The following is an 18,580-nucleotide window of genomic DNA, read 5'->3' on the forward strand; positions in this document are numbered from 1 at the left end:
TGCTTATGTTCAATTTGGTGTCTACGAAGACTCCTAAATCCTCCTCTGTAGAGCTGCTTTGCAGCGGTGGGCAGGGTGACATAAGTCCCCCATGAGGGGTGGATATCATGAACATGAGGCTTCTTCTAGTTGTCTGAAGAAAGCCACCTCTACTCTCCCCGTCTATAGCAGACACCCACAACAATGTCATCCAAGTTAGTGTGCCCACAAATGCTAACCTATAAGCTCTCAGCTGGCTCATCACCCATCCCCAGGCAGAGCTTTGTGCTTTCCAGCTGTTCTCTTACATACAGGGCAACTTCCCCTCCTCAACTCCTTGGCCTGCCGTTTGTAAAGTGCTTGTATCCATCTGCACAGCACTCCACTCGTGTGAGCTATCCTGCCACACTTCTCCTGTAAGTGCACATGGACTTCTAATTCCTCCTGTTTGTTACCTGTGCTGCATGCAGTAGTGTACAGGCATTTCAGAGAGGCATCCAGCTGTGCCAATTGCCCATAAAGGGTCTGAAAGCTTTCCCCATAATGCCATCCCACAGGCATGTCCTTATTTACATGCATGTGCTTGGTGTGACCTCACTTCAGCCCTGTTTTGTCGATTGTGATGTCCCGTATGTTCCCATCACCTCAGGCCATTTGTTTGCCTACTATGTCCGCGCTCCCTCACTTGATTGTTGAGGCTTCTCTCCATCCCCATTTCATTGTGGAGTGCTCTATAAAAGGCAGGATACACTCATGGTTTACACCCTGGAGAGGCAGGTACATTTCTGAGGACATTTTAGGAGCTAAAACATGTAGACAGTAGGTAAACTCATTATCTTTAAGAAGAACCTTAAGATTAGGGTCATCTTAAAAAATCAATGCCTTAATAAAGCACGGCCTGTTTTGTCACATTTGAACATCCTACTTTGGGAATTACCCGTATCTCAGTTTCCTATTTGTAAAGTATTTCTCATGGGAGTTCTGAGGCAGGTGCTATAATCTTCAGATTAGAATTGCTTTTACAGGAGGAAATGTGTGTGCATATGTGTATAAATATAAAAAAATCTTTATAAGACTGAAAGTTGTATTTAAGGCTGACCCTCAATTTTAATTCTAATCTCCCTTTACTTCACTTGCTTTCAAGTTTAAAAAAAATTTCACTTTATCTCCCACTGATGAATGGTGAAGCCGTTTGATGAATTCAAGAAAAAATCTATAGGGGTGCTTTGAAACAGCATATATTACTAAAAATGTACATTTCACAATGGGATAGATGATGTTTCAGGAGAATTTCTGCCCAGGTGTAAATCAAAAGTCACTGGATTTCAATGTGTAGATATGGTAATTCACTAAAGCATTTAAAAAATATGAATTATCTCAAAGCCACTATTAATTGAGAGAAAAATATGATTTTTGGAAAGTAAATTTACAGAATATTATTCTATAGTGATACATAATTATATTGGTGCATTATATAATTCTTTAGTACCACACAAAACCTTCTTATTTAAGCATTGTGCACTAAAACCATTATCATTTTCAGTTCTAGAAGAAAGAGCTTTATGAATCTGATTGAATGGCAAATTCCTCAGTGTAATTCAAGCATGACTGTTTAAATTTGAAGAATTAAAAATATGCATTTAATTTATGTTGAAATAGAAAACTTGATATGTGAACTAGAATCAACATAGAGAAAGCTATCAGTTACATACATTCATTCACAATGAACTTAAAATAATTATACTGACAGCTATTTAGGTCATTCACTATTTCTTAGACTAAACAGAGTAACTTGAAATGGTGATGAACTAATATTATGATCAGAAACTTGCTTTTTCTTTCTTGTTTTTGTGAAAGGTTAAATAGCAAAGAAAACTAAGTTCTTTTCCATTACTACTTCTTAATTACTTTCCAACTGACTTGCATGACAAAAACAACTTTCATAATTTCAGGTTTATGCTTTAATATAGCATTTTACACCAGTTTGCATACTATTTAAAGAATTACTTTTTATATATATCTCTGAGTAGCCAGCACCCAAGAACATCATGTGCAATTCTGGCTTTAAAGCCAGTGTCAAAACTCTCAATATGATTAATACTGATAATTTCATAGATGATATTAGACCCCGCAAGCCAGTGAAACTATAGTAGTATAAAACTGGGTTATTTCAAGCTGAAAAGATAACTGGTTATTGCTCTGGTGAATCTTAACTTCAGCTTTTTCTGGGTATCCACAGAGCCATCAAGTTTTTCTGTGATAAAAGAAGGAAATTAGATTAATTTTGTATTACGAATTTTAGCAATGCATCTGAAATACCTATTCTCACATTTAAATGTTTGTTGGAAGGTTGGGAAGACATTATTGGCAGTCTTAGACATGTTCCACAAGATTTAGGGAACTAGAGCATGATTTGAGGAGGAGCTCTTCATAGCAGCCATCCCACTGCCCCTATGTCAGCCCCTCCATATATCATATCATATCATATCATATCATCATATCCTCCATATCGGAGGAGGACATTGTCTGTGCATGCCAGACCAGCCTGTTCCTGATCTATCACTGAGAAAATCACCCATGACAAGAGTATCATTCAATGTGATTTACCAGAAAAAAAAATGCCACTTGCCTTTATCACTTCCATTCCTCAATGTTTTAAACATAACACTGGAAAACAGGGTGAACTAAGTTATAATGCTCTTTTCTTTCTTTTCCTTACCAACAATGTTAAAACTTAGGAAAGAACTTGATGAAGGAAAGAAGTTCTTAATGGCAATAAGAAACAAAATAATTCCTCCATATTTTGAATCAGAATTCAGCAGGGAGTGCTTTCCAGAAAAGGTAATGTAGCTGAAAACTGGACAAATTTGTGTTAGGCCACATAGTTTCTCCCATACTCCCACCAAGACAGTTGTGGGTTTACATCTCAGCCTCAATTTATCTCAAGAAACCATTACAGAGGTCAGCCATGGCAGAAAGGATACTGGGAATTGTATGCCCTTGTCAAAGGTAACATATCTTAGAGAGGGTATATGTTTATTGAGCACAAACTCTGTAGATTCTTTACATAAACTCTGGAGAGAGCCTGATTCAGAGCAGATGCTGAACCTTGGATTTTTTTACTTACCCCTCAAAAACCTCTCTCTGCTAACTAAAGAGGGAATCAGTAAGACTAACCTTCCTGGGTTAAAGGTGCCCTTGGGAAATTTTCCTGTTGTAATTTCACCTGATAAATGCTGCAAGTGCATAAAGCATACTCAAAAATGTACTCCAGAATCTTATGTATACTTATATTTCTTTTCTTTTATAGCTAACACTTTGGTTCTGCTTCTTTGTTTCCTTTGCACCTCTTTTCTTTTTCCTTTTCCCTTCCCATCTCTTCCTTCCCTTTCCCCTTTTTTCTTGGCAGAGGAGAGGGAGTGGTGCCTAGTTTTTTTTCCAAGTCTTTGGCTGGGACACCTAAGTCCTCTTTCTTACTTTTCTCTAGTATCCTGATGTTGAAGCACTGTCTATGAAACTTCCTCCAGTTCAAAAAAAAGAAGGTGGGAATTTCCCTCTAGAGATGGTAAAAAAAAACAGTACAGGTAATTTGAGCTTTTACTATCTTCTTCATTGTTTTATCCACTTGTCTCATTTCATATTGCGGTTAAATTTAAGATTGCATTATCTAACCCCATGTATCTCCAGTCATTTTGACTCATGAACTACTTGGACCACCGTGGCTATATCTATTCCGATATATAGAACATTCCCAGCAGCATTGCCTGACATTGAGACCCACCAATATGGAGTAGGCTGTGTAAATTCAGTCTCCCAGAACAAAATGGCCTTTTAGCAGGCCAAAACTTGTGTACCTGAGAGTGGTTTTGGAGAGACTTCTAGGTGGCACAGTCAATATCATGCCAGTGTTCTAACAATTTAACATTGTAGATTATTGTGTTCCAGTATCTGGGAATGTTCCTGTTTAATCCACTAATATAAATGTGGTCTATGAAACTTCTATGCTTAGTGTGTTAAAGGAGCCTTTGCAGACATCACTGCATGTGGAAGCACCATAGGCCATGAATGAGGGGTGGCTGGATGCAAAATGGTTGAGAAAAACTTAAATTAAATAAACAGTAGTTAGAGGTGGATGAGCAAGAACCAAGAAGGCCAAGTGTGGAAAAGGACTAGTATGACTGTAGGAAAAAAACTGGGAGATGGAATTCTGAAACTCAAAGGCTAGCAAGGCAGCTTGGGGACTGGGGCAAAAGCAATGTGGAATGGGAAACAAGCAGATTAAGGATAGTTTGGAGGATGCAGGAGGAAAGCAGCGACTGGATGATGGGAAGCAGTGAAAGAGTGAACCATCATCTTAGGTTTGAGCTTTATAGCACTGAGAGGAATACTTCAGTTCTGTTTGAAAAGCAGCCCTGACAAGTTATTAAGATCACATAGTGAGATTAAGTCATATACAGCAAAGAATCATATCAGGAAAACCGTCCTCCATGGGGCTTTATCAGACCCCCACTAATTCCCATATTTCCTCATTTTGCAATCACCATATTGCAACCACCAGAAGACCTGTGTTGGATTGTCTATTAGCCCTTCATGGCTTGTTGCTCCCTTATCCAGAGAGCAAGAAATGACTAGTCATTTTTGATCGCTGTTGCCCAGCAGAGCAAAATGTCACATGCAGAATTAACCTAGCCTCTCATGGCTATGGAGACAGCTTTTAAAGGTTGTCTAAATTAAAGTGCCAGAGACTTTGTGATTATTTTTTTCATGTGTTTATGAAAATTATGATGATCATGAAAAACTCTTATCACAGTATTCCATTATTTTCCGTTCAGATGAACGTCTCAATACCATGGGTGATCCCCCACCTTCACCTGGCCTTCTGCTGCAGGCACATTCAAAACAAAATGAAGCTTCTAGCAGCACAACAGGTAAAGTTGCCTTCCAGAATGTAGTTTGGAGCAGGTTATTATCTATCTTCTCATAACTTTTGACAAAATATTTACAATAGAAATTTAAGTCCATCTATCTCTGTTCAGCATTCTGAATACATCTGAATGCAAGACTGGCAGAAAAGGAGAGAGGTATAAAACTAATGCCAGAGATTCCCTCCTTCGCCCTAGGAAGCTGCTGTAACAATATTGGGATGATGGGGAAGGTAGAACTGCAGACTAAGCCAAGAAGTAATTCCTCTCCTAAAAAAATTTGCACAAGAATTTTTCCTGTTCATTAAGGCCTGAGACAGAAAACTCTAGAACAGAGTTTGCTGTGGTTAAATGGTCTTTGCCATTTAAACATGCCCGTTCAGTTTTGCTTTCCTTGCTATGTCTACTGTTGTTCACTCTGTTTATGCATCTTCTTGTGGTGACAGCTTTGGGTAATCACCACTGGAGAGCCACCAGTCTGCTTTAATTAGCCCCAACCTTTGGCTGTCACATAATGCTGCAGCAGCTGAGCTTTGGCAGTGCATGCTTGCAGAATCCATCCTTGCGTTCCATAGAGCTTCCATTCTTCCTTTCCTTCCCACACATACTGGTACTGTTTCTTAGTAGCTGGGCTCTGCAAGAGCTGTTGCCTTCAAACTTGCAGAATTTCCTCTGTTATATATGCATAATCCACAGACCTCAGGGCAGATGTGCTAATCTGTACTTCCAGAGCCACATGGTAGGTGACAAAAGGAACAGCAGCTTGGCAGGGGGAAGGGTGAGTGAAGCGATGCCAAAAGTACGCTAACTTCTAATGCCAAAGCATTCATTTTGCTTACCTTTGGGCAAAACAAGAAATGCTACTAGTTCTTCCATAATGTGCATGCTTAGCTTTTTTTTCTTTCTAATAAGCTCTGGGCCATTCGCTGTGTAGGTGGGAAGCCCCTCTCTACCACCTGCATTTCTGTTATTTAGAAACAAGAGGGGGAATCTAGAGAAGATGCTCTTCTCAAATAACATTTCTCCCTCCTCACAATGATTAACTGACCAGACTCAGCATTCCAGCTGGACAGTGCCTGCAGTCCAAACGGAGAAAAAACTAATTCTCTTCAGTACAAAACATTGATCTAGATGTTGACCTCTGGTGAGAGGGTAGCCACCACAATTGTCTTGTGTTTTCCCTTCAGAAGTTATCAGACTTTACAGTAAGCTAATGTGTCTTAGCCTGTCAAGCAAAAGAAGCTGTATTTAGATCTAAGTTGCTCTGGCCATCTCTATGTTCAGTCTATCAACATTATACAGTGGAGCACATTTGAAAGATGACAAGGTAGCTAAGGCCATCTTAAGCCCAGAATCAGCAGCATGTAGGTCATTTATATGAATGAATTGTTGCATTCAAGAGAATAAATCCTGCTCAGAGACAGGGGTTCCCAGTCGGCTGTGCTGGCAGATCTGTACTGCTTTGGGTCTGGACTGGAATTTGTTGTTAAATGAACATACCGATTTGACTTGACCAGCCTGGGTATTTCTGCAGAACTGATCGTTGTGCAGTGCAGGCATGCCTTTGCAATAGCAATGTCCTCGATTTTTATTTTAGTGCTTGGAGTTTTGTACCTCCTCTTCTGTTTTTAATCTCTTTCACAGGTCTTTATATCTTCATTGTGAGTTCCCACCAAGGTGCTTCCAACTAATTAGTTCTGATACTTATAGTACTGCTTTATTTACTAATTAAATTTTAATTACTCGCTACTATTAGGGGGTTTCTTAATGCCGTTCTTGACATCTTAAATAAAAATGATACCAATTCTTCTGTCCTTGTGCTAATCAAATGCTTTCACGGAAAATAAAAGTCTTACCTGAACAAGAACTTCAGGACTAGGCTGAATATAATGCTTCATTTTTCATTTTTTTTTAAAATCTTTCCTTCCCAGACCTAAACAAGGCTGCAAGATCACAAGAGACACCCTTAAAACGTGAAGTTCGGAGTCTGCTGGTGAATGCTGCAGGACAGCCAAGAAAAGAGAAAGTGAAATTACCATCATCCCTTCAGGGGAGAAAACCGAACTCCATACCAAACGAAAAGGTAAAACATCATCTTTTTTGTTGATATTAGTATCCTCTCTTTTGTGGGAAATACTCCTTCTAGAGCAATACCGTAATGTATTTTGGATCTGTTTACTGAAACTGTAGCAGTTGCAATTTTTGTATAACTTTACTGGCAATTCTAAAAGTACCTTTCCTCTCAACTGCTAGGACAAACTCATCTACCAAAAGCATAGTTCTGCGCCAGGCACCCACATGAAAGCTCTGATTTCCAAAAGAGCAGAGCTTCCCCCATACCCCCTGAGACATCTCAATGGCTTAACATGTCTGAAAATTCAAACCAGTATAAATAGTCAAAGTGCTTCTTCAGTTTTTACTCAAATTAGGGTGTCTTTTTGTAGTTTTTCAGAATTAGTAGACAGAGGGCAAACGTAGGTTAAGTAACTCTGAACGTAACTTGATGGCCACCAACTTTCTCTGTTGTCTAATATTTTAATTCTGTTTGCAAAGACAGAGGATCCTGTAGCAGGCAAGGTCAACACATCTTCTCTTGCAACAACAAAACAGCGTCTTAGTGGCTTCCATCTCATTCCACTCAGAGTAGATTTTGGAGTACTAAAGGAAGGCTGCACCTATGCAGCGACTGTGATCCTGAAGAATGTTGGTGTGGACTTCTTAAGGTTAGTTTGAATTCTTAGTACCTTGGTTAACTGTCCAAATGTGCATTGCTTGTTAATTGTCAACCTGATCTGATTAATATGAGATAACAAATGGTATTTTTATATTTGGAATCATTTGATAACGACTGATTTGATATAGGAGAGAATATTAGAAATACTTCAGAATTATTTGCATATTAGCATTATTAGGAAGATAGAAAGCAGTAAGGAACAGCAGGTCCTGTATGCATAGTCCTGGCCCATCACAGATTATCTACTGGTTCTTATTGAACTTTTCAGGTTCAGGGACCAAGCTCTTTCATGGTAACCAGTATGACATTTGGCTTTGGGAAATACCACTGGATGCCAAATAGGCACAGCTGTATTCAGGCAGCAACATGCCTTTAGCTGCACTGAAAAACAGCGTCAGTGGTGACACTGGGAACAAGCAGAGGATGAGGATGAAATAAAGCATTTATTTATGCACGTGTTTCCCCGAGTGTCACCCCGTCAGTGTGTGGGACAGGATAGCACCACACTGTGTCCTACTGTGGTAAGCATGAGTAAGTCCATTTCAAGGGCTGCAGTCCAGCAGATCGACTCTTGCACTGCATGACAAATCACGAGAAATTATCAGATTCACCCAGCTGTGGTTTAGAGAATACGTAAGTACAAGTGCTCTTCTGTGCTAGAATTCCCCTTTTGAGTGACATATGTTCATTCAGTCACTCCTGTACCAGCACAGTTCCAGTGGTTTGACTTTAGCAGTATTCAGGCAGATGTGCTTATGACGCCTGTCCTCCCAGGTGCCATACATGTGACAGAAAAGAGGGCAAAGGATATTCCTCCCACTCAGTTTGCTCAGCTACATTTGCTGTGCTATATGTACCTTGCGTTTTAGCTTAAAGAAGAGCCTGCAATAACGGTCTCTTTGTCCTTACAGCTTCTGGGCTTCCACCTAAGGTTTGACACTTCAAAATAGCTTCATTTGAATGGTTATAACCTGCCAGATGGTTTCAAGAATTGCAGTACTTGGTGGGAGGCTTTCATTTCAAATGGCTCAAAAGCCCTAAAGCCAAACCCAAGCTTTTCAAAACCCTGTGTTCTAAGATAGCTATTCCCACCAAAGTTTTCCAATGTCAGCTTCTCACTCCCATCTATCCTCAATTAATACCTGCAGCTGGAGATGCTCAGTTTATTTAGCAGTTAACTGAAAGCTGCTATTTAGGCCAATCTCAGCCATTTGTCCTAATGGACAGTTATATACTGTTCTCTCAGAAACTTAGAGTGAGCCAGGCTTGGACCACTGCTGTTATATGGGCCTTTTTTCTGCTAGACCCACAGGTCCTGGGAAGGGGAGGCTAACTGAAAGCATGGAAATAAATGTCCTTCTGTCATGTTGGTCTAGGTCTTTCAAAAGCTGGTTCCTCCTCTTAGCACTGGTGATAAATAGTGTTTGTCTTTTGCTCCAAGATTAGCACTAGTTAAGGAAAACAGTAAGGAGGGCATTACCCATTCTTGGGCTTGAGTGTGCAAGTCTCATGGCCATGATGTGCTGCAGCTTCTGGCTGCTGTTTCTTCACACAAGCGAGCACCTGCCAAACCTCCCTTTTCTGGCTGCAGGTGACCCAGACTGATGTCCTCTTAAAAAGAGAGTGGAGAGAGGTGTCACAGTGACACTACCTCAGCAGTCACAGCATCCCTTTACTGTGGTACAACAGTGCTGGAATGAAATAAACATTTATGTCTGACATTTGTTGTTGTTCCTCCTGGGGTAGCTAATTATCATCAAAAAAGGAGCTCACAGGAGATTCAACTTGGCTGGGATGATCATGATCTCTTGCGAGTACTCAGACAACTAGACACCTTAGAAATCTGTTCAAGACCAGTTGAGAGACTGCTGTATAGGTCCTTCCATCAGGGTGGACGGCAGAGATTATTTTTTAATCAGCCTAGTTAGAGATGGCCTCAAAGAGACTTTTTTTTCATTTGATGCACATTTAAGCATCATGGTACATGCCATGATAAATCAGCAGGTCACATACCAACATCCTAGAGCTCCAGATGTGCACATAACATTTTTTTTTCTGTCATGCCAGGGCACTGTATGTAAGGAAAATACCACCAGGATTCTGATAAATCCAGATTATCTTTTAGGCCTTTTACTGGATGCTTTGAGAGGAGACCTAAGTGACTAGCTGCTGAATGACAGCAGAACATGTTGAGCACAGGGTTAGCACCAACAGTGGGCAATTCTGAGATGTGTCTGCTATGCGTCTTCCAAACTGTCCATACCATAGCCTGAACTTCTTGGGACGTCTTGACAAAGATCAAGTCCAGTTTCTCATAACAGCACTCCAGAGAAAGCAGTTTTCTGACAGCCAGTTTGTCATTCTACCAGAGCTTTCCATAAGATGGAGCCATATACCAGGAATGTCTCTTCTACTGCTTGTACTTTAACAGCTTGTGGTGCAAGTACATGCTGGTAACTGTTCTTCAGGTGGAAATGAAAATCACAGAATTAAGTCCAAAGCCAGCAAAAGTTGAGGTCATAGCTGCTCTAATGATCTTTAGAGATCTTAACAGTGTGCACACAAGGACTGCACAGATGTGAAATAATCAGTGAGAAATGAAGAAGTGAAACTACTCTTAGTGGGTACTGTGAAATTAAAGATTATTTACTCAAAATTTATACCAGTATCATGCCTTCTGCAATAGAATAATATCAAAGGACATTAAATAAAAATTGTGAAGGACTTCTGGGTGTGCAACCCACAAGTGTTTGCCAAGAAGATGTAATTTGTACTTCAGTTCCTTTTCTGTATGCAGGCTTAGAATGCTGATGTTTCACAGTCTGTTGTAAGGACCAGGCAGTGTAACAAGCTCTTTGGAGACTTACTTGGCCTATTAAGCTGCTCCTTTGGGCTTTTTTGTTAGAAACCTGAGCCTTGTCTAGAAGCCCAGGAATACCACTGTAGCCCAAGTTGTACATTGTGACAGAAAGGATGAGCTACAAAATTCTGCTGTTGTTTGCACAAGCAGAGAAAGAGCGGGTAGCTTGCTTCCCAGCGAGGCCGCCTGCCTGCCTGAAACAGTTTCTGGTAAACTGATTCTCTCCTCTTTCTGACAGGTTTCGGGTGAAGCAACCACCTCTGCACACAGGACTGAGAGTGACGTACGCACCAGGACCTGTAGGTTACACAGATGATCTTTTAGGGGTTTTTTTTGCTAGATGCAGCTGGCCCTCAGGCCATCTAGGGGTCCTCTCACACCAGCTGTCTGGGAACAGAGCTGGCAGGGTACATGATTTGTTTAAAGTTATTTGAAGTGATACTGCCTTCCGCTGTCCCTCTGCTGCCTTCAACCAAGCACCCCGTGCACTCTGAGTCTCAGAGCCTGTGCCAGAATGCAAAAGGATAAATGTTCAGTGGAAAGCAGCAGGTCAAGCACTGAGGTTAAAGAGAGCTTTTTTGAAGCAAACTCTGCTACTGAGTTTTCCCATTGTTTAGGATATTTGTTATATCTGCTCTGTCTTACACCTAGACTTTATCTCCTTCCTGTCCTGACACCTTTGAGAGTTGAAGCCTCAGCTATTTCTTCTCCTGCTTGCAATATTCTCCACCTTAAGTCTTTTATCTAGCAAAGTATCACAGTACATGAAATTGTCCCATTAAGGAGGAAGCTTTCGTGTTTTCTGCTTTTGTTCAGTCTCTCTTCACCTGCGTGTCCTATCTGAATAAATATTGTACTGGCCAGTATCCCCACAGCATCCAGGTAATACCAGGCAATATCCTTGCCAATGCTTTTACAGGCACAGAATCCAGAAGCAATGACTTGTGCAAGGAGGCAGTGCCAGGATGCAAGTTAAACATCCTAGTCCAGAGCCCCAGCCACAACTCAGTACTTAAAACAGCTGGAATAATTTCCATTTTCTTTCCCTCTCCACACATCCATGCCTTTTGTATCTCCCTTTGTATCTCCCTACCTACAACAATCATCTAGTCAAACTGCTTCACAACTTCAGGGTTGACCAAAAGTTAAAGCATGTTATTGAAGGCATTGTCCAAATGCCTGTTAAACACTGACACATGGGGCATCGTTTTTGTTTCTCTTCCAGCTGTCCAATTCCCCTTTCCCTCTAGAACCTAAAAGGAAATTTAAGGGGCAAAAATGCAAACACCTGGCAGTTTTCTTTCAAACTGCAATGTGAAGAGACTGTTCTGTACAGATCTCTCTAGCGAAACAGATACTGGGTAACTGGCGAGCACAATCATGCCTTTAATTTAATCAGACAATGCAGAACAAGAACCAGCTGCAAGCACTGCTGGAGGGGCCTGTGTGTGAAACATGCACTTTACCTGTGAGCAATCCTCTGTCTCTCCTAGGTGGCAGCAGGCTTGCAGGTTGAACTGGAGATACAGATTTTTGCCATGGTAATTGGAAGGGAGGATACCGGTGGCCTTGAAGAAATTTCCCATGATATTGAAATATTAACAGAAACAGAGACTCTTCTCCTGCCTGTGAGAGCAAATATCCTTTGTTGTCTTACTTCCCACACACACCTTCTAGCATCAGCCCTGGGGACTGTCCACTGGTCAGAAGCCTTAAGCTTCATTTCCAGTGCATGCTGCTGAGGTAGCAAGCTTTACTGTCCTTTTCAGAAACACACAAATGGGGTTTTCAAAAGCATGACAAATTTAAGATTCTGACCCCAAAAGCAATTTACATCAGAGTAATAAGGTTTTGAAAACTGGGAAAAGGCAGAATGGTAAACTCAGAAAGATGTAGCTTTTAAAAAACAAATTAAAATAATAGGCACTCTTTCCCAGCATCCCTAATGGAAATCCTTTATAACATTTTTGAACCTATAGTAGCATCTGATGGTACAGCCTCATAGACAACAAAATCATGTATCATCCTGGATACTAAACAGACAAATGAGACAATCCCTGTGTCAGCAGAGACACAAGCACGGATGCTGTCAGAAATCAGCCCAGTGTGGGTTCAGTGGGCTTTTCGGTTGTTTAATTGAGGACAGAGGTAGAGTAAAAGAAAACAGCAAAGTCAAGAACTATTATTTCCCTTTCCGTTGTGCTCCAGAAACCATAATTATTTTTTAGATAAAATTACAAGCTCATTTTTTAAGGGCAAGTTCAGAAGAAAGGGTGAAGTTGTTTGACTTTTAATCAAATTTACACTTAAAAGCCTGGGAGGTCTTCTGGAAACCTATAAAAGAAATAGCAAGGCAAGCTACATCCAAACATGCCAGAAACTCCACTCCTGGCAAGGGCCACCCTTACCAAAGACAGGAGAGCTTCAGGGTCCTCTGAGACTGACCAGAGTACTAGCTAACAGCAACTCCGCTGAGGCTTTATATGCTCTGGAAGTGACATTGAAACTCCACAAATTTACTTCATAGTGACCCAAAGAAGACTTTTATGCCCATTATTGTGGAGCTGAGCTAGACAGGACTGGTGGCATAGCAGCACAAATCAGCTCCTGCTCTGTTCCCACTCACCCAAGTCCTCAGACACACACTTGCAGACCAGTCACCAAAACATGTGCCCTTCCCCAATATTTTACCTGGTCTTTGATCTTTGAGCTGAGGGCAGTAGTGCAGATTCAAGTTATTTCACAGCCTTATTTCCAGAATTCATTCCAGCCCCCCCACATCTTTAGTTACATAAATGTACTGAAATGGTTAGATTCTTAACACGATATTCCACCTGTGTTAACCAATGACATTTATGAGTGCCGGCCACAAGGATACCCCCAGGGTGGGGTGGCAGCAGCAGTCCGGGCAGTTCCTACAAGCGCCAAGACACAGTTCCGGATTACACTACCCCGAAAACTTTCTAGTTAATGTAAGTACTGGATGCAATGATACCAGCTGTAAATTAAAGTACAGTTGTTTTACCTCCTCTTGGCTTCTTATCCACACCATCAAACCTCATGTAACTGACAGCAAAGCTGTCATGCACACATCACACAGACATGACAACCTGAGACAAGAAAAGGGAAGCACTGGACGACATTAACCAAAGGACTCACTGCAAAAGATTTACAGATTACTACAACCACTCATCTCAGTGGAGGCACCCACAGCAGAGCCTCCCCAGTCCTGTCTCAAATCCTTCACTTAACTGTCTCCACATTAAACAAGTCATTGAGCCTCCAGGCAGTAGGAGGCTGGATTTATTGCAGTTAAGCCCTAATAAATCAGCCTCTCTTTAACACTCTTCACTTTCTAAAACCAAGTCTTACTGCTGACCCTTTGACACTGACAGTAAGTTTAATAAGGGACAGGAGTCTTACAGATAGAGCAACCATAACATGACAAGTTCAAGCACACACAACTCTCTGCATGCATTATTTCATGCAGCACATTTCTCTACCCTTACAGAATCAGACTCTATATGGCGAGTAGATACGTGTTCCCTGCCAACAAAAAAGCCTTATTGGGAATTTCTCCTCAAACCACTAGCCAACATGTTTAACATCTGGCTGCTGTTTCATCTCATCCACATCAACTCAGATGCTCTACAGTACAATCAATGGTGACAGCTCATAAACAGGAACCCTATGGATGTTTCTTCTCAGCTCAAGAGTCCCCATTTGCCTCATATTTGTAACACACATAATCTTTTTCTTTCAACTTCAACATCTCTGTCATGTTACAAGTCAGTAAAGAAATCCCAGCTGTATCTCATTTCCTCTCCTGTGGAGAAAAAGTGACCACATCAGTCAGTTCTCAAAAGAAGCACAGCAGAGACATGCACCTCTGACTGCTGCATCTGCTCTAGGATTGTCCAGACTACTTCAAACATAGCTGTTTTTCTTGTTTAAATATCTTCTTACCTTTTCCAATGTGGAATTTTACCCTCAGAGTAACAGACAATTATAGTCTAGAAGAACAGAGAATTTAATGCCTTCCAGCTTAGGGACTTACAGCCTGGAGCTCATCAGTGAAGGCAATTTAGGCAAACTTCTCCCACCTTCTGTTGAGCTGAAAGAGGAGTACTCACACAGTTCCCATTTCAGTGAGACACCACACTGCCCCAACTCAGTCCACTACAGCCTAAGATGCAGCTATTGGATCATCTCTGTAGACTGGGTATACACCAGTCTGGTGTTTTGTTTGTTTTATTTTTTTTTCCTGGCAAGTCTTAAGTCCTGGAAATTCTGATCAGTAACATCTATAATGTCTCTCCACCCAGAGCTTGTAAACCTCGTGGCATTCTACTCCCAGGAAGCTAATCCAGCTAATCATGGGCACTACTTTCCTAGTTGCCATCGCCATAGTCACACCTCCCTTCTGTTCTGACAAAGTCTTTCTGTGAATTGATTGATAATTCCTACCGAAGCTGGCTATAGCCACTCCAGGCTACCCAAGCAGCTGTACCAAATGCTTCTTCAAACATTCCTCCCCACAAAATCTCCTGGACTCAAAACCATGTCCATCACAAATACATCAAGGAACTCTGGACTAGTTGGTCTAAAATCACTAAACATTAAACACTGACTCCTAGGTTAAATCCTCCGTATGGTTAAATAGTCTTGTTCAGCCATCCAAAATAGAAATAGTTAAGTCTTTGCGGAAGCATGAGACAACCTTCCCAGGCAATTATCACCAGAGCAAATATGATTCTCTGTAGGGAGACCTAGAAATGTCCCTGCAATATTAAATTGATCACAAATTTGCCACACCTCCTAGTGAAGACCAACAAGCAAAAATCACTGATGAACCACCACCTGACCAAATTTAAGTCATATCTCATTTACATTTTCTTAGTTATTTCTCATTTATATTTAAAACATTTCACAAAGATTCTCTTAATACCGTATAGAGAGCTGCCCATGAAAGCCTTCAGTATTCCTAAATTGACTGCCCATCCTGAACTCATGGTCGTTTTTATTCCACTCAATTTGCGAAATAAAAACAAACTCCTTTATCTAATTGAAGCCCATGTGAGAACCTGTTCTCACATTGTTCCCTTCCAACAGCAAGAGTAGAGGCCAGTTCTATGGAAGCCAGTCTGTGGCAATCACAGTGCTCACACAACACTTGCAAAGAATCTGGACAGAATTACTGGGTTTGTTTCGACAACTGTACAAATGTAGAGCTGGGGTTTGGTTTTTTCCTTTGCTTTCATGTTAATTTTCTCTCTTGCACTACAGGTCAGAACCCTAGAAGAATAAGATGAAGATCAGCAATCCTGAAATACCTGAATCTTAGTCCAATGTTATGAAAACATCCCAATGTAGACTTTTTCATTTATCTAATCAGATTAACATGAATAAATATTGTTTCCATCCCCTATTAATGGAAAAGGTGGTCCAAAAGTTGCACAGCCTTCTGACATGGCTGTCTGAAATGCAAACAGTGGAAAGGTTACTGTATTTCAACCCTGATGTCTGATACTCCGCACTTCAGAAGAGTGCTGAAGGGTTCCCAAGATATCTGTTCTGGTCTTTTAATTCCTACGTTTGCGTTTGCTTTCAGAGTCATAGGCTTAACTTCCTGTGTGTTCATCTACCTTTAATTAGCTGTAGGCACCAGATGGGGATTATGAGTACACAAAGTGACACTTGAAAGAGAGAGATTGACAGAGAGGGATTCTGCTTATATCCTCTTGCTCACTATTAGACATGATAATCTTCAAATGCTTATCTGCACATCTCTCTTCAAAGTGGAAGACTGAGCCACTTAGAGGTGGGCTCTCTGCCCCCTCTTTGTTCTTATTTACACAGTAGTGACTAAAAGAAATATCTCAGTCCCTTTTAGAGACACCATATTTGTATATCCAAGTGCAGTTCTGCTTTCTTTTTATGAATTAATTTCCAATGAGTTGCTTTCCTGTCCTTCCTCCTTTTTCCAGCATGTGACATCCTGAGAGATGGGGAATTTTCCTTGATACATGCAGATGACTCATTCTCTCAACACTTTACAGTGACTGAGAATCCTATGATCTGAGATTAAATAATAGCTTTCACCAGTGTGAAATATGAATGCCAGTTTTGGAGTCTCCCATCCACACTGTTAAGTGAGACACATGTTCTAATGATACACATTTTAAGTTGGCCCTGTATTTGCAAGTGCTTTCCTGCTCAGGTCTATAAATCGAGGGAATTTCACCTAAGGGCAAGTTGACATACCTATCAGAATTCTGGTATATCAGGGGATTGCTGGCAGAGGACAGACCTATTTAAAGCATATGCTGAGCTCCCTCAGTAGCCATCCAAGCACTGTAGTGGTGTTTTTGTCTGCCCCACCAGACACAAGTATTTCTCCATCATCTCTTTGAGTCAGATTTCACCTGTTAACCAAGGCTGAACGGCAGCTCAGGAAGGTGCTGAAACAGACACTCAGCTGTGGGCATAGTTTAAGCCCTACACACAGATGAGAAAACACCGCAAGCAGCAGTGCCAAACTTGATCCAGGATTCTCCAACACCAACGATTTTGCTACTGACTCTGCTAATTTCTGCCCTGATGCTTTTCAGTTTTCTGCAGACACAGCCAACAGTCCTACATCAGCCGCCTTGGTAGCACATTCTGAGCTCTGAGGCAAGCCACTGTTGCCAGTATAGACCGCTCACAAGTGATATAATTCAGAGAACCAGAGGGTAAGTTCAATGGTGAAGCCTGTGTCAGGACCAAGGAGAGACAACCACCACCTTCCACCACCTCAAAGACCTTTTCTTCCAAGGATTCTTCCCAAATCCCAGTGACAGCAGAGACAAAGGTGAAGGAATTCCACCTCCTCCAACTTAGATCAAAGGAGACACCTGCCATCATCATGAGATGACTCTGCATCCCAAGTTACTCTTCTATACCACCATCTACATCCTTGTCATCAGTCCCCAAGTTCATGTACACCTGTGGCCACGGTTTTTCTCCCAGGCCTCTCAGAGGATCATCAACCAGCAGTTCATTACGTAGGTTCCGTAACATTTATCTCCCCAGCATTAAGGTAAACAGAGCACATCACACATAGAGGCATAGAGTCAGCCTTCTCATTTTGGTACCTGGTTTTGGTATCTCCTCAGTCACCACTGCTGAAGGTGCACTGTGGTATCATGAGCCACTCCTCCATTTTTAACACTTTTCTTCCTTTGTTTTCCCAGCAGGCTAGCCCATTTCAGCAGCAGCTCAGCAGCAGCTGACATGGATACAAGATGTCAACTGAGGTTACCAACATAATTCATCATCCTGCAGTGACTCCTCTCTCTCCCACTGCAGTAATCCCTCTTATGATGGTCTCCTTTGAGAGGAGTAAAGGAATAGGATAGAGTAAGATGGAATAGGATAGAGATGTGTTTGAGTGGAGCTGTTTGATCACAAGTTTCATTCACATCTGGACAAATATCAAATTATAGAGGCACCCAGAAACAACTGGCAGAGCGGTATGAGGATTGCTATTTCCATAGAGAGTCTGAAACCCATGTCCTAGAATTGGAGCATGAAGTGCTCCTGTAAATTACCCTGATTCTAAAGAAACAAGTGAACCATCAGCCCCCTGACAACATTATTTTCTAACAGCAGTAAGAGACGTAGTTATTACACCTGACATGCTGCCAGAACATTGATCAACTGAACTGTTTTCATTGTGTGTAGTTGCTGGTAATAGAGAACCCAAGACAATAGTCCATCACAGCTGGGATGCAATTAAAAGTCCATATGAAGCTCAAGTTAGAAAGAAGTCCAGCTTGAAGTACCCAAGTCAGACCTGTAAGTCCACCTGTCAGCAAACTACCCAGAATCAGCCCCCATCACATACACCAAACCGGTGATTATCGGTAAAAAAGAAAGAGTATACTACAAACTAGTAACTTGCCAACAGCAGCAGACTTCCTCACTTTATCCTGCCCTGTTGCCCCCACTGTGAAAATAAATAATTTTGTCTGACACAGGACACGTACAACATTGCAACAATTCAGTGCAATTTCTAAAAACTGGAGCAAGTACATTGGAAAC

At 41.3% G+C, this 18,580-nt stretch overlaps 1 protein-coding gene across 4 annotated transcripts in view; it reads left to right on the plus strand.

The window, feature by feature from the left end:
• SPAG17 (sperm associated antigen 17) overlaps positions 1-15,915 on the plus strand; it is a 112,226-nt gene extending 96,311 nt beyond the window's left edge. For 2 of the 4 annotated variants that reach the window (XM_065633577.1, XM_065633586.1), the window contains 9 exons: positions 2,718-2,820; positions 3,467-3,563; positions 4,812-4,907; positions 6,833-6,984; positions 7,455-7,624; positions 10,734-10,794; positions 11,989-12,133; positions 13,330-13,467; positions 15,782-15,915. In XM_065633577.1, coding sequence (XP_065489649.1) covers positions 2,718-2,820; positions 3,467-3,563; positions 4,812-4,907; positions 6,833-6,984; positions 7,455-7,624; positions 10,734-10,794; positions 11,989-12,133; positions 13,330-13,466 — 961 coding nt within the window. In that variant the 3' untranslated portion in view covers position 13,467; positions 15,782-15,915. Of the gene's footprint in view, positions 1-293; positions 396-2,717; positions 2,821-3,466; positions 3,564-4,811; positions 4,908-6,832; positions 6,985-7,454; positions 7,625-10,733; positions 10,795-11,988; positions 12,134-13,329; positions 13,468-15,781 lie in introns of those variants that run through there. The other 2 variants (XR_010606106.1, XM_065633598.1) reach the window with 2 other exon arrangements.
• Positions 15,916-18,580: the final 2,665 nt, after the last annotated feature.

The sequence above is a fragment of the Caloenas nicobarica genome, chromosome 1 (genome assembly GCF_036013445.1).
Source record: "Caloenas nicobarica isolate bCalNic1 chromosome 1, bCalNic1.hap1, whole genome shotgun sequence".
Lineage (NCBI taxonomy): Eukaryota > Metazoa > Chordata > Aves > Columbiformes > Columbidae > Caloenas > Caloenas nicobarica.